Source organism: Herpailurus yagouaroundi, unplaced genomic scaffold, assembly GCF_014898765.1.
Source record: "Herpailurus yagouaroundi ecotype Mexico unplaced genomic scaffold, PumYag 28, whole genome shotgun sequence".
NCBI lineage: Eukaryota > Metazoa > Chordata > Mammalia > Carnivora > Felidae > Herpailurus > Herpailurus yagouaroundi.
The window spans coordinates 35,989,618-36,003,780 of NW_024412376.1; the positions used below are offsets into that span (position 1 = coordinate 35,989,618).

A 14,163-nucleotide genomic window follows, 5' to 3' on the forward strand; every position below is an offset into this window, starting at 1 on the left:
CTAACGCTAATTTTAGTATTTTCTAACTCTTCTTGAATCCACCTCTTCTTGAATCCACCTGGTTTTTGAAACACCTTTATGACATCAGCTTATTTTCTTCAGTGCATCATTACAATCACCTCAGGGCTCTAGGTCAAGAGATGACAGAAGGATGCGCGAACTACAGCTCATATGCTGAAGAGATTAGCACTAAGCGACAGGAATGCTGTTCGTCGATTCCAGGATTTATGAGAGTCAGTTGCCAAGCATTTGCTCTGGAAAACAGGGTTGCAAAGTAATTAACTTTGGTTAGGTGCACCACTCCAGAAAGCAGTGGTTACCTTTCTGGGAAACAAGATATCGGTCCTATATCTGGAAATGGGTCACTAAAGGAACCAGGCATGATAGAGTGGAGTAGAGTAAGTCCATTACCACCAGTGGAGAAGAAATGAACTTTTTGAGTTTTAGTCTCTGATGGCTGTTGAGCTGAAATCAGAAGGAAGAGAATTCCCTTTGTGCTTACCTGTGTCTCCAGCGAAATATGCAGACATTTCTGGTGTCAAGCAACCAAGGAAGAGAATCTCCTATCAGGGAGCCAAAACTTAGGTAATGATAATGGGCCAGAGTTTACAGGATAGGGAAATTCTATTTCCATCTGGACCTTTTACAGGGGCTTGGGGAGGGCAGATGGCTGACTTAGAGGAATCCAGATGAATTCGAGGACATCCTGGACTGGAGAGAAAAATGGCCTTTGCCACATGAAGACAGGCCAAGAGCTAGGCAGGAAGGCAACATGTCTAAATGAACTCATCATCTTTATACCCAGAAATCTCCTGCTCTTTGAGTATTCCCATTCTCAGCACCCTCTGCCCAAATGCCAGGCAGGATCCTAGAGGATCAGTAAGTCTTATAGATTCTGGTAACGAAATCTGGCTCCATCCACATCTCTCCGTCCCCTTTCCATCCCACCCCGACACACACTCACACACACCACCAAGGCCATTGCTGTCTTTCACTGGAACTATAGCAATAGCTTTCTGACTGGTCCCCAGGTCCTGAATCATAGTTGAGCCCTCCTATCCACCCTTGAATCCAAAAGGCAAATTCCCACTGTACCTAACCTACTAGTTTTGGAACTTGGGCTAACTTCTGCACCTCTCGTGCTTCAATGTTCTCATGTAAAATGGAGATAATAACACCACCCACCTTGTGACCTTGTTGTGAAAACTGAATGCGTTACCACAGAGCACAGTACTTGGAACAGGAAACACAACTAACTGTCCTGCATGTGTGTGTCTACACTCTGCTAGGTGGCAGGGCCACCATGGCAGAGATGTGTCCAGCAGCTTCCACGGGTACCTCCGTGTAGGTGTTGAAAACTATGAGCCATCACAAACTGGAATGGAGTAAGCCATATTTTGTAAGTCAGACTGCCTACTTACCTGTTCCCTTTTTGTCTATTGCCCTCCATTAACACCAATGCATTCCTAAAAGCTTCCCCAAATGTTCCAGCCTTTTCTGGGCCGTAAGTGCAGGCTCAGGCCTATTGCTGAGGTCAAGGAGAACACCCCTGAAGGTGGAGGGGACAAAGGCAAGCTGGGAATGATTTCCCAGGGGGAAATGCACCCCGGCCTAGAGGCTCCATCTTCTCTCTTCCCGCTCCCCCCCCCCCCCCCCCCGCCATCATCTTTGGAGGTGCTAGGTGTGACTTCACCAGGGACCTGTCCAAATTATTAAAACTGCAGATAAGAGGAAAGAAGGGGCTATGGGCCCTGGGACAGGAACGCCACTGGAGATGCAACAGAAGTTGAGGAGTCTCGGGAACACATAGGGTGTAGCTGGCTCCTGGTCTCCCAAGATTTGGACAGCCACCTGAACTCCCGCCTTCGGGTGAAGGCTTCTGAGGAAAAGGGCGGAGGAGAAAACGACCCCTCGCTCCCTCTCTCACCTCCATTTCTCACTCTCCGTACGCCCCACATCTCTTCCTACCTACTTCCGAGCCGGCCTCCAGCCCTGCGTCCTGGTGATAAAACCGCCGGCCCCTATCCAGCCCACAGGGCCGGGCGCAGGTTGTTGTACGAGCCGCGATGGCCGACCACTGCTTGTCTGTAGAGGGGAAGATCCCCAAAGGGTCTCCTCAGCTAGGAGGAGGGTGGGACTCGGGCGCAGGGCGGAGGGGAGGCGCACGGCCCGGGGCGGGGCCGCCGCAGGCTCAGACGGCACCCGGCGCTCGCGCCGGAAAGGGCGTCCCCCAGCGGCCTCCCGGAGACCCTCCCCGGCCCGCGGAGCGCTGGAGCCGCCGCGGCGGAGGCATGGCCGCGGGGGCCGCGGTGCGCGAGGCGGCACCGGCGCTGGAGGCGCCTCCCCAGCACGAGCAGGTACCGGGCGCCGGGCGCAGGCGGGGGGACACGGGGCCAGGGTGCCTAGGCTCACGCGGGGGCTGGGTGGCCGCACGGACTGGTCTCCGAGTCGCCCGCCGCGGCACGGATGACCTTTCTGGCAGGTGCTCGTGACGTCGCCTCCCACGGGAGCCGAACTCCTCTCCATTTCTCTCTCCCTCTCCCGCTCCTCTCCCTTCTCATCCCCTACTCCTCGTTTTCCCCTCCCTTACCCCGCCTCCCCCACTCTGTCTCCTCCAGAATGAGCTTTATCCGACTCATCCCTGTCCATTCCCTGCTTTCAGTACTGGTTGCCCCTCTCTCCTTCCAGCTCCCCGACAGAAGCCCCAGGGCCCAGGTGAAGGAAGAGGACAGCCGAAGGGTGCTGGGTGTACATCAGGCTTGACTGTATGGTTCTCAAACTGCAGCGAGCATCAGAATCACTCTGAAAGCTAGGTAAAAAGCAGATGGTTGGACTCTGCCCCCAGGGTTTTGAATTCTTGACCTCTGGGATAATGCCTCATCATTTTGCAAGTCAGACTATTTCCCAGGAGGTGCTGATGCTCAAGCTTTGAGAATCTGTAGGCTAGCTATCCCCTCTAGGTTTCCCATGGTGATTTCAAACCCCGTCACTACTATTTTTCATTTATAGATGATTCTTAGGCCATGATCACATAGCAGGAACTGTGCTCCTCCTGGGATACGGGGGATACAGTTAGAGGTAGACCTTTCCTCTGGGAACTCACATCCCAGTATAACAAGGACAAAATAACTCATAGAGGGTAGGAAGAAATTACTGTCCCCAAAGAAATTACTGTTCAAGTGAAGTTTTGTAGGATTTCTAGGAAGCGAGGAATTGCTTCTGGTAGGGAGGGTGGGCAAGGCTGACTGGGCGAATGGGGGTGGCTGGGCTTTTCAGCTGGGCCTCAGGGGGATGGGTGAGATTCCATGTGGCCATGAGAGGAAATGAGAATTCTCCATGCAGGAAATGGGAATACCAAATTACTTGGAGGTGAAAAAAAATTGGGGGGTGGGGGGTGGGAGATGACCATGGAGAAAGGTGGGGGTGGGAGTGGATATTCACTATGACCCTGGCAGAAATCCAGGGTTCATGAAGGCTTGTAGGAAGAGAAAGCTGGGTTATGGCAAGTTTTGTATCATGCTATGCATTGGAGATTTATTCTCTAACATGGGGAAGCTATAAGGGAACTCCATGACTTACTTGCTGGTTTCAAACCCAGATCAGATCGTTCACAGAGCGTTATGGACGAAGAAGTCTGCGTGCTGGGAAGGGCAGAAGACTGGCAGAGTCACTTCTGCAGCTGATGTTTGCTCTCCCTTAAGGGTGCCATAGCTGCCTTGCCCACTGCCCTCAGGAGGTGTGGTCCCCTGTTAACTCTGTCCTGGGAGCAACTCAGAGCTTGTCCCTTAATCCCCCCCTTGTTCTGCTTTGCTGGCTGCTGTACTTCCAGAACGAAGCACAGAGTCTGGCAAATGGCAAGGCCTCGGGAAATGTTTATTGGACAAATAAGTGAATAAATAATAAACATATAACCTCATGATCTGGGACTCTAGTCTGCCCAGCTCCCTGTGTACCTCTTTGTGCCAAACACCCCCTCCCTATTCCCCATCCTCCTTCTCCCTGTGGCCTAGGAAGCCAGCTACACCCTATGTGCTCCTGAGACTCCTCAAAGTTAGGGTGCAAGAGAGTAGACAGCATGGACTCGGCAGTTCTCTTTTCTGCTTGTCTGAGGCCTGCTTTGCAGGCTTTGATTTCCCCAGAGGACCCATCTCTGCCTCAACACTGTTCTCTACCTTGGAGAAGGCCAGACACAGCCCCTCCCTACCGCTCCATCCGTGGAAGCTTTGTCCTTGCCCAGTGATATGGATTCCATATCACTGAGCACAGCTCTCCAAGCCTAACATCCTTAGCTCCTGCTCACATACGTCCCAGGGATAGCAGTAGTTTGAGTTTACTGTTCTGGTTTTGCCACTCATTTTAGCGATATTTCTCTAACAGATGGATTTTTGTGAAGAGTTGAAAGTGGGGAAACTAATTTGGAGGCAGCAGCTGAGGTAAGAAATGATGAGGGCTGGCACTGAGAGGGAGGCAGTTTTCAAATACAGTTAGCCCTTTAACAGCACAGGATTGAACTGCACAGATCCACTTACAGATTATTTACAGGGCAGTACTCCAAATGCATTTTTCCTTACGATTTTCTTAATAACATGTTTTTCTCTACCTTACTTTCTTGTGAGAATACAGTATACAATACATATAACATCCAGAATATGTGTTGATCGGCTATTTATGTTATTGCTCAGGCTTCTAGTCAACAGTAGGCTATTAGTAGTAAAGTCCCAGGGAGTCAAAAGTTTGACACAGATTTTTGACTGTGGGGGGATTGGTGCTCCTAACCCCTGCATTGTTCAAAAGTCAACTGTGTATTGATTGAGTGTGCGATGCTACCAGACAGGGAGTATTCAGTGGGGGAGTAAGACAAGTAATAAATCACCGATGACCATGCCATGGGGTAACAATGTTCAGTGGACAATGGACCCACTGGAGAGGCCTAACCCAAAAGGCTCTTGGAGGAAGCAGAGTCCAGGGCATCCCCAAAGGGGGTTTGAAAAGCAAAAAAAAAAAAAAAAAAGGTGGAGGAAAAGCATTCAGGGGACAGAAAAGTTCTGCTTGGCTGGAGCAGAGGCTGTGCAGGGGAAGTGGAAAGAAAAGAAGCTGGAAAGGGCCACAGGAGCTGTGTTAGTGACAAGGGCAGCCACTTGTGTTTTGAGTGGCCAAACAAATGTGATCAGTTTGCTTTTCATTGGATCATCCTCACTGTTTGAAGGGAGAAAAGGAGTGGAGGTAGGAGCCCCCCTGGAAGAAGAGAACCCTCTGCGCACCAGGTTGGATCCGTCCTCAGGCCCAGGGAGGCCTTGCCAACCAGTCTAACGAGTAACAGCCTCTCCCCGTGCTGGTTATTCTTTATCACACATTCTGTTTAGCTGCTTCATAGAATTTACCACATTAGGTCATTGTTTTCTTTACTTGTTTATTGTCCACACTTTCTCTAGAGCACAAGGCCCAATTCATGAGGACAGGAAACTTGTATGTCTTATTCACCTTTATGGTATGGCAGCTCTTACCCCAGTGCCTGGTACCCAGGATGTAATCAATAGATGTTTGTTGAATGAAGGAATAATGGTAGGCGTAGAGGCCATTGAGGTGGAAAGAAGTGGTTCGCCAAGTATTTGGGTAAGGTCTGCAGGAGGGTACTGGGTTGGAAGTGGAGGATTAAGGTCAAGAATGGCATCCCATATTTCTGTTTTGAACAACTGGTTAGGTGGGATGTAGAGCTACTGAGTGAGAGGGGGGCACTGGGATGGAACCAGGTTGGAGGGAAATTACTATGCTCAGTTTGGGGCAGCTTGAGCTTGTGTGTCTGAGGGACATCCAAGTGGAGATACGTAGAAGGCATTTGGATACAAGAATCTGAAGCTCAGAAGGGAGTTAAAGGGGAAGAGAGGTAAACAGGAATGTCCTGCAGGGAAAAAAGACTTGGCAATTGATAGACAAGGAGGGAGGGGAAAGGAGAAGCAGAATCAAAATGACATCTTCAATTCTTTTTTAAGTGACATATATTCAGGGACACATGGGTGGCTCAGTCGGTTAAGCATCCGACTTCGGCTCAGGTCATTATCTCTGGAGTCGTGGGTTCAAGACCTGTGTTGGGCTCTATGCTGACAACTTGGAGCCTGGAGCCTGCTTTGGGTTCTGTGTCTCCCTCCCTCTCTTTGCCACTCCCCTGCTTGTGCTCTCTCTCTCAAAAATAAACATCCAAAAAAAAAAAATTTAAATGACATATGTTCATGCAGAATATATCCAATATGGACAAATATAAAAAAGGAGTAAATATTCCAATACACACCAGCACCCATGGATCATTCCTGTTAGCATTTTGGTGACTGCTCTGGATATTTCTTTCTTCTGGATGTTTCTTTATTCTATGTAACTGTATATTTACATTAATAGGCTTATATTTTATACAACTGTTTTCAAAGCATGCTTTTTCTCTTAAAATATGTCATGGAAATATTTCTATGTCAATAAATATGGATCTGCATGATCATTTTAAAGAGCCAATTGATTTCCTTTGTTATGGATATATCATAACTCATTAACCAATCCCCCATGGGTTGACACATAGATTGTTGCCAATTTCTCAATATTATAAATAAAACTATGTAAACACCTGTGTCATCTTTCCCTGTGTATTTGTCTCTTCATTTTGTGAGAGATTATTCTTACACTATTCTACATAGAATAAACAAACACTTTAGATTTTGACATGCCTTGCCAAATTTCTTTCTGGAGAAACTGTTTTAATGTACACAACACACCTGAAGGGCATGAGAAGGCCAGTTTTCCTCATCAGCACTAGTTAACATATAGTGCAGTAGTGGTAGAATTTAGTTATTCATCACTTACATATAACACCCAATGGTCATCCCAAGAAGTGCCCTCCTTAATGCCCATCACCCATTTAAGCCCATCCCCCCACTCACCTCCCCTCCAGCAACCCTGTTCATTCTCTATATTAAGAGTCTCTTATGGTTTGCCTCTCTGTCTGTTTTTATCTTATTTTATTTTTCCTTCCCTTCCCCTATGTTCATCTGTTTTGTTTCTTAAGTCCCACATTTGAGTGAAATCATATGATATTTGTCTTTCTCTGACTAACTTATGTCACTTAGCATCATACACTCTAGTTCATCCACGTGGTTGCAAATGGCAAGATTTCATTCTTTTTCATCACCAAGGGATATTCCATTGTATACATATACCACATCTTTTTCCATTCATCAGTCAATGGACATTTGGGCTCTTTCCATAATTTGGCAATTGTTAATAGCGCTGCTATAAACATTGGGGTGCATATGCCCCTTCAAATCAGCATTTTTGTATCCTTTGGATAAATAGTAGTACAATTGTTGGGTCATAGGGTAGCTCTATTTTTAACTTTTAGAGGAACCTCCATACTGTTTTCCAGAGTGGTTGCACCAGTTTGCATTTCCACCAACAGTGCCAAAGGGTTCGCCTTTCTCTGCATCTTCGCCAACATCTGTTGTTGCCTGAGTTGTTAATTTTAGCCGTTCTGACGTGTGTGAGGTGGTATCTCATGGTGGTTTGTTGTTTTTTTTTTGTATTGCCGTGATGATAAGTGATGTTGAGCATCTTTTCATGTGTCTATTAGCCAGCTAGATGTTTTCTTTGAAAAAGTGTCTATTCATGTCTTCCCATTTTTTCACTGGATTATTTGTTTTTTGGGTGTTGAGTTTGGTAAGTTCTCTATAGATTTTGGATACTAACCTTTTATGAGATATGTCATTTGCAAATATCTTCTCCCATTCTGTTGGTTGCCTTTTAGTTTTGTTGATTGTTTCCTTCACTGTGCAGAAGCTTTTTATCTTGATAAGTTCCCAGTAGTTCATTTTTACTTTTGTCTCCCTTGCCTCCAAAGACATGTCTAGTAAGAAGTTGCCGCAGCCAAGGTCAAAGAAGTTGCTGCCTGTGTTCTCCTCTAGGATTTTGATGGTTTCCTGTCTTACATTAAGGTCTTTCATCCATTTTGAATTTATTGTATAGTGTAAGAAAAAATGAATCTTTTGCATGTTGCTGTCCAGTTTTCCCAGAACCATTTGCTGCAGAGACTATCTTTTTTCCATTGGATGTTCTTTCCTGCTTTGTCAAAGATTAGTTGGCCATATAGTTGTGGGTCCATTTCTGAGTTCTCTATTCTGTTCCATTGATCTATGTGTTTGTTCTTGTGCCAGTACCATACCATCTTGATGATTACAGCTTTGTAATACAGCTTGAAGTCCGGGATTGTGATTGCTTCCAGCTTTGGTTTTCTTTTTCAACATTACTTTGGCTATTCAAAGTCTTTTCTGGTTCCATACAAATTTTAGAGTACTTTTTTCTACCTCTATAAAGAATGATGGTGTTATTTTGATAGGGACTGCGTTGAATGTGTAGATTGCTTTGGGTGGTATGGACATTTTAACAGTGTTTGTTCTTGGGACACCTACCTGTATGGCTCAGTCAGTTAGGCGTCCGACTCTTGATTTTGGCGCAGGTCATGATCTCACAGTCGTGGGATTGAGCCCTGTGTCTGGCTCTGCACTGAGCATGGAGCCTGCTTAAGATTCACTCCCTCTCTCTCTCTCTGCCCCTCCCCCCCATAAATAAGTAAATATTTTTTTAAAAAAGTTTCTTCCTCCCATCCGTGAGCATGAAATGTTTTTCCATTTTTTTGTGTCTTCTTCAATTTCTTTCATAAGCTTTCTATAGTTTTTAGCATACAGATCGTTTACCTCTGGTTAGGTTTATTTCTAGGTATCATATGGTTTTTGGTACAGTTATAAATGGATCAATTCCTTGATTTCTCTTTCTGCTGCTTCATTATTGGTATATAGAAATACAACAGATTTCTAGACATTGATTTTATATACTGTGACTTTGCTGAATTCATGGATCAATTCTAGCAATTTTTTGGTGGTCTTTTGGGTTTTCCACATAGAGTACTGTATCATCTCCACTAGGAAAAATCAGCCTGAGAAGCAGAGCAGCAGGTCTCTCCCCCAGAAGACAAGCACAGATCTCTTCCACCCACTTAGTATATGGATCATTTTGTGCTGCAGAGTTTCAGTTCTGTGGGAAACTGGATTGAGCTTCATTTGGGTTTCTTTTTGTTTGTTCATTTGTTTATTCATTTTCTTTGCTTCTGTTTTTGTTTATGTTGGGTTTTTTTCTTTATTTTTTTTCTTAAATACAGAAAGAGCAAATTTTTAATTTTATTCTTTTATTTTATTCTATTTAATTATTTAATTTTTTTAATTTTTAATTTCTTCTTTTAATGTTTTTTCTTTTCTCTTTTTTCTCTCTTCTATCAAGCTTCTTTTAACTATCAAACCAAAACATAGTGAGGATCTAGCTTCCTTTATTTAATGTTTGTTTTCTATTTTATTTTTATTTTATTTCATTATTTTTTCTTCCTCCAAAATTACAAGACAGAGGAATTCACCCCAAAAGAAAGAACAGGAAGAAATGATGGCAAGGGATTTAATCAACACAGATATAATTAAGATGTCTCAACTAGAATTTAAAGCCACGATTATAAGAATTCTAACTGGGGTTGAAAAAGGCATAGAAGACACCAGAGAGTCCTTTTCTGCAGAGATAAAAGAACTAAAATCTAGTCAGGCTGAAATTAAAAATGCTATAACCAAGATGCAATCTCAAATGAATGCCATGATGGTGAGGATGAATGAAGCAGAGCAGCAAATCAGTGATATAGAAGATAATATTATGGAAAATAATGAAGCTGAAAAGAAGAGAGAAACAAAGGCAAAAGATCAGGATACAAGATGTAGGGAACTCAGCAACTTAAGAGGAATAACGTTTGTATCATTGGAGTTCCTTGTCATACTTTTAAATGAAAACTGTCTTATGGAAATGTTTTCTTTTTCATGTTAATTTTTATTAAAATTCTGTATATCCACAATTTAAAGAGTCAAAGAGTTCTACAAGACTTAAGTGGGACCCCATCACCACTCCATCTTCCCCATTCTTGATTTTCACTCCCCAGAGGCAACAACTTTCAGCTGTTTTCAGAAACCAATGGTGGACTCTCCTGGCAGGTGGTAGGCAGGAGCTCAGCAATGAGCAGTAATGTCCTCATGCTCCTGGAAGATCCCAGTGCTCAGAGGGCCTTATTCTCCCCAACCCCAGGGATGCTGCTTCTTGCCCTCAGCCCTGCAATGGGGGGATAGCCAGAAGCAGGAGAGTGCAAGGGCCACCTCCCAACCCACCCCATGTGTCCCAACCCCCAACCCCCAGCCCATAGGCACCCAGGGTCCTCTGCCCACAGTAATAAAGTGATTGTGCTCCATTGACTCCCTGTTGGCCCCAAATGTGGGGTGAAGGGTTGTGGGAGAGAGAGGCACAGTAAATGGACACATCCAGGGCTGGAGTGAATGCACAAGCACTGTGCCTTTTCCCCCTACTGTCTCTGCCTGCCCCAGCCCAGCCCCAAGCCAGATACCTCACTTTGCCTAAGAGAAGATGGGGCTGGGGAAACCCTGGGGTCTAAAGATTCAACTAGCCCTCTCAGTGGACCTCCTGAGGCTCTCCAGTTGTTTTGACCACCATTTGAATATCAGGGACCACCTGATGGGATCACCCAGAAGCAGGGAACCATAGGGAAGCTGCCAGCATCACCTGCTACTTCACCCATTTCCTCTTTCCTGGCATTATCCTCCTTCCTGGCATTATCTGGCAAGTCCTGGCATTGTGCAAATACTGCCTAAGCCTGTACTTAGCTGTGTTATTCTCTCTTCTAAGGGAACCCCTCAATCTTGTGGCAGAAGCACAGATTTTATTATGAAACCTGTTTACCCCAAGTCAGAGAAATCCTAGATTGAATGGATGGCATTATTTTTTTATTCCATGTGTCAGATTTGCTGGTGCCATTTGAATAAAACATATAGAAAAAACACCTACTTAATATCAGATTTGTGTAACAAATGTCTTATTTGCATTCCCTTCTTTGCTGTCATTGGGGATTTTAGCTTTTAACGTATAGGACTAGGGATTAAGCTGTCTGTGCTCTCCATGAAAGTTTAAGATTATGTTGTTCCAAAGATTGCCTTAAAGGTTTCAAATGACCAAATGTAATAGATTAGTAGTGATCAAGGGAAGGCAGCATGTACCTACAATCTGTAGGTCATTCGAGAACACTTCCTGGTCTCTGTGTTCTCAAGCTCAGTCTGCAAGGGCAAGGCCAGATTACCCTCTTCCCTGGGGCCAGGCTTTAAATTAAATTAACAGGAGGACACAAAAGATGCCCCAAACAAGTCGAGCCTCTGGTCAGCTCGGTCTCTAAAACCTTGAACTTGGGGCGCCTGGGTGGCGCAGTCGGTTAAGCGTCCGACTTCAGCCAGGTCACGATCTCGCGGTCCGTGAGTTCGAGCCCCGCGTCGGGCTCTGGGCTGATGGCTCAGAGCCTGGAGCTTGTTTCTGATTCTGTGTCTCCCTCTCTCTCTGCCCCTCCCCCGTTCATGCTCTGTCTCTCTCTGTCCCAAAAAAATAAATAAACGTTAAAAAAAAAAATTTTAAACCTTGAACTTGGTGATATTTACTCATTGGCATCATTTAAGACACCAGCAACAGGATTTACATATCATATCCCAAAAGCCAAGGGGACACTGCTTATTGGGAGGCCACTGTCTACAACCTCGACTGAATTGCCAAATAAACTACAGGAATGGAGGCTCATCTGATTCTCCGACAGGAACAGAATCAAATATTTATTAACAGTAACTTAATTACTCTTTTGGTGTGTGTGTGTGTGTGTCTTAGTTCAGTAAGCAAATATTCTATTAGGGTTTTCATCCTAAGTTATTGTAGTACTAGGAAACATCACTGTTTTTCATGGCTTGAGTTTCCCATGTAATGCTGTAAAATACAAGCTGAAAAAATGAAGAAGTTTTGAGAAGGGCTCTTTTTGTTTTTTTCAGATCTCTCACACAAAGCTTTCTGCGGATGATGAATGGAAGTAAGTGATTAGAATTTTTTTAATTGTTTAAACTTACATTTTAACTAAAAATTACATTTCCACCTTAACAGTTTGAGAAATCAAACAAAGCCATCATTTATTTGTAAATTTCTCGGGGCACAGAAGTTGGTTTAGTTTAGCATGCATGCACAAAGATAGGATAAACCAAACCGCAAGGATTTCATCTGTTTCCTACAGTGTGATTCATGCAGTCCCACAAAGCTGGGTTTATATGTCCTTCAACATAGGACAGTGTCAAGTTAGTATTTATTATAGGGCACAAGATACATCTGGTTTTCTTTATATGCTATTTCTCCTGTGTTCTGGTACTTACTATGGGGCCAGTAGGGCCCTGTGGGCACCAAAAAAAATGAAAAATGAAAAGTTCCTCCTTTTTTGCATTATGGTAATCAATTATGAATGTATTCCTAATCAAAATAGGAAATACTTATTACATTTGCATACTACTTGATACCTTCAAAGTACATCCACATAGGTTATTTTGAGATGTTTTCATTATCTATAATGATATAATGAGTGTTTTCATTATATATAATTATATATATAATAGATGAATGTCACAAAGCATATTTTGTTTTATATCCATGCAAGTCTTATTTTAGGCTGATGATAAATTCACTCTGCTATCTACATGGCCTAAGTTGAAAGTCTTTTCATTAAATAGAATATTAAATAGTTATTTTGCTGTTGTGCCTGTAAAAACTATAAGTTCTTGTACCCCTTTATTTTTCTTCACTTCCATTTCTTCAGAGGAGCAAGTGTATTTTTTAATGAGCTTCTGGAAATCATTTGTGTTTCTTAAGTTCACTTCCAACACAAAGACTATTACCAATGTAATTTTATTCAGGTTGTTTACCTGATAGGGACTTCATCTTCTTCATTTGATGAGTGTAGGGGTTTCAGTACGTCTAATGTACCTTCCAGCATTAACGTTCTAAGATTCCATCTCAAAGAGGCTGACCTCAGGTAAGATTTACTAGGCTCTACAGGATCATTTCTACACGTTCTCCAGCAGGGGGCACCCTCAGTGCCCTTTTCTGAGGCATCTAGTACTTCTCTACTCGTTAGAGTAGCTGTAGAAGTTATGGTAAAGGGGCTCCTGGATGGCTCATTCCCATAAGGTTAAGCGTCCAACTCTTGATTTGGGCTCAGGTCATGATCTCATGTTTCGTGTGAGTTCAAGCCCTGCATCAGGCTCTCTGCTGGCAGTATAGCCTGCTTGGGATTCTTTCTCTCTCTGCCCCTCCCCTGCTCTCTCTCTCTCAATATAAATAAATATTAAAAAATGTTTAAAAATAAATTATTAGTAAAGGGGGAAGAACCCAACCCACATACCCAAGGGGTGGTGCCTTTAAAAGGCTACAATCTTATGGCACAGAGTATTACCCTGCAGTGTTTGTGGGGTTTTCTTTAAGTTTATTTATTTATTTTGAGAGAGCATGAGTGGGGGGGGGGGGGGAGAGAAAGAGAGAGAATCCCAAGCAGGCTCCACACTGTCAGCACAGAGCCTGACTCGGGGTTCAAACTCACAAAACTCTGAGATCACGACCTGAGCCGAAATCAAGAGACGCTTAACGGAGCCACCCAGACACAGCTCTGCAGTGTTTTCTGATGTGCACACTAAATTCACACCGTATCTAGTCATAAGTGGAAAGAAACTTCAAGAGATTTTGTGACTCATGGTGCCCCACTGGGGATGAAAGATAATGCTAACCACTATTTATAAAGTACTTGATTGGCAACATTCATAATTTTCCCTGTTGCCCTAATCTTGACCCTGGACTGCTCTCTCTTCCTCTAGCCCAGTGATTCTCAATCTTGGCTGCATCTTAAAATCACATTGGGAACTTGAACTACCATAACAAGTACCACAGACCAGGTGGTTTAAACAGAAATTTACTTCCTCACAGTTCTGGGGGCAAGAAGTCCCAGATCAAGGTGTCAGCACATTTGGGTTCTCCTGACACTTCTCCTTGGCTTGCAGATGGCTGCCTTCTCACTGCATCTTCATATGGTTTTCCCTCTGTGTGAGTTTATAACGGATCTCCTTCTAAGGACACCAGTCAGATTGGATTAGGCCCCACCCAGTGACAGCATTTAACCTTATTCCTTAAAGTTCCTATCTCCAAATACAGTCACCTTCTAAGGTAACTGGTGGGGAAGGGGGGGTA

General features: G+C 44.1%; 1 protein-coding gene across 3 annotated transcripts in view; it reads left to right on the forward strand.

Annotated features, from left to right (window-relative positions):
- Positions 1-2,270: 2,270 nt before the first annotated feature.
- RNF175 (ring finger protein 175) overlaps positions 2,271-14,163 on the forward strand; it is a 47,637-nt gene continuing 35,744 nt past the window's right edge. The window contains exons 1-2 of one of the 3 annotated variants that reach the window (XM_040472008.1): positions 2,271-2,357; positions 11,934-11,971. In XM_040472008.1, coding sequence (XP_040327942.1) covers positions 2,292-2,357; positions 11,934-11,971 — 104 coding nt within the window. In that variant the 5' untranslated portion in view covers positions 2,271-2,291. The remainder of the gene's footprint in view (positions 2,358-11,933; positions 11,972-14,163) is intronic. The other 2 variants (XM_040472000.1, XM_040472018.1) reach the window with 2 other exon arrangements.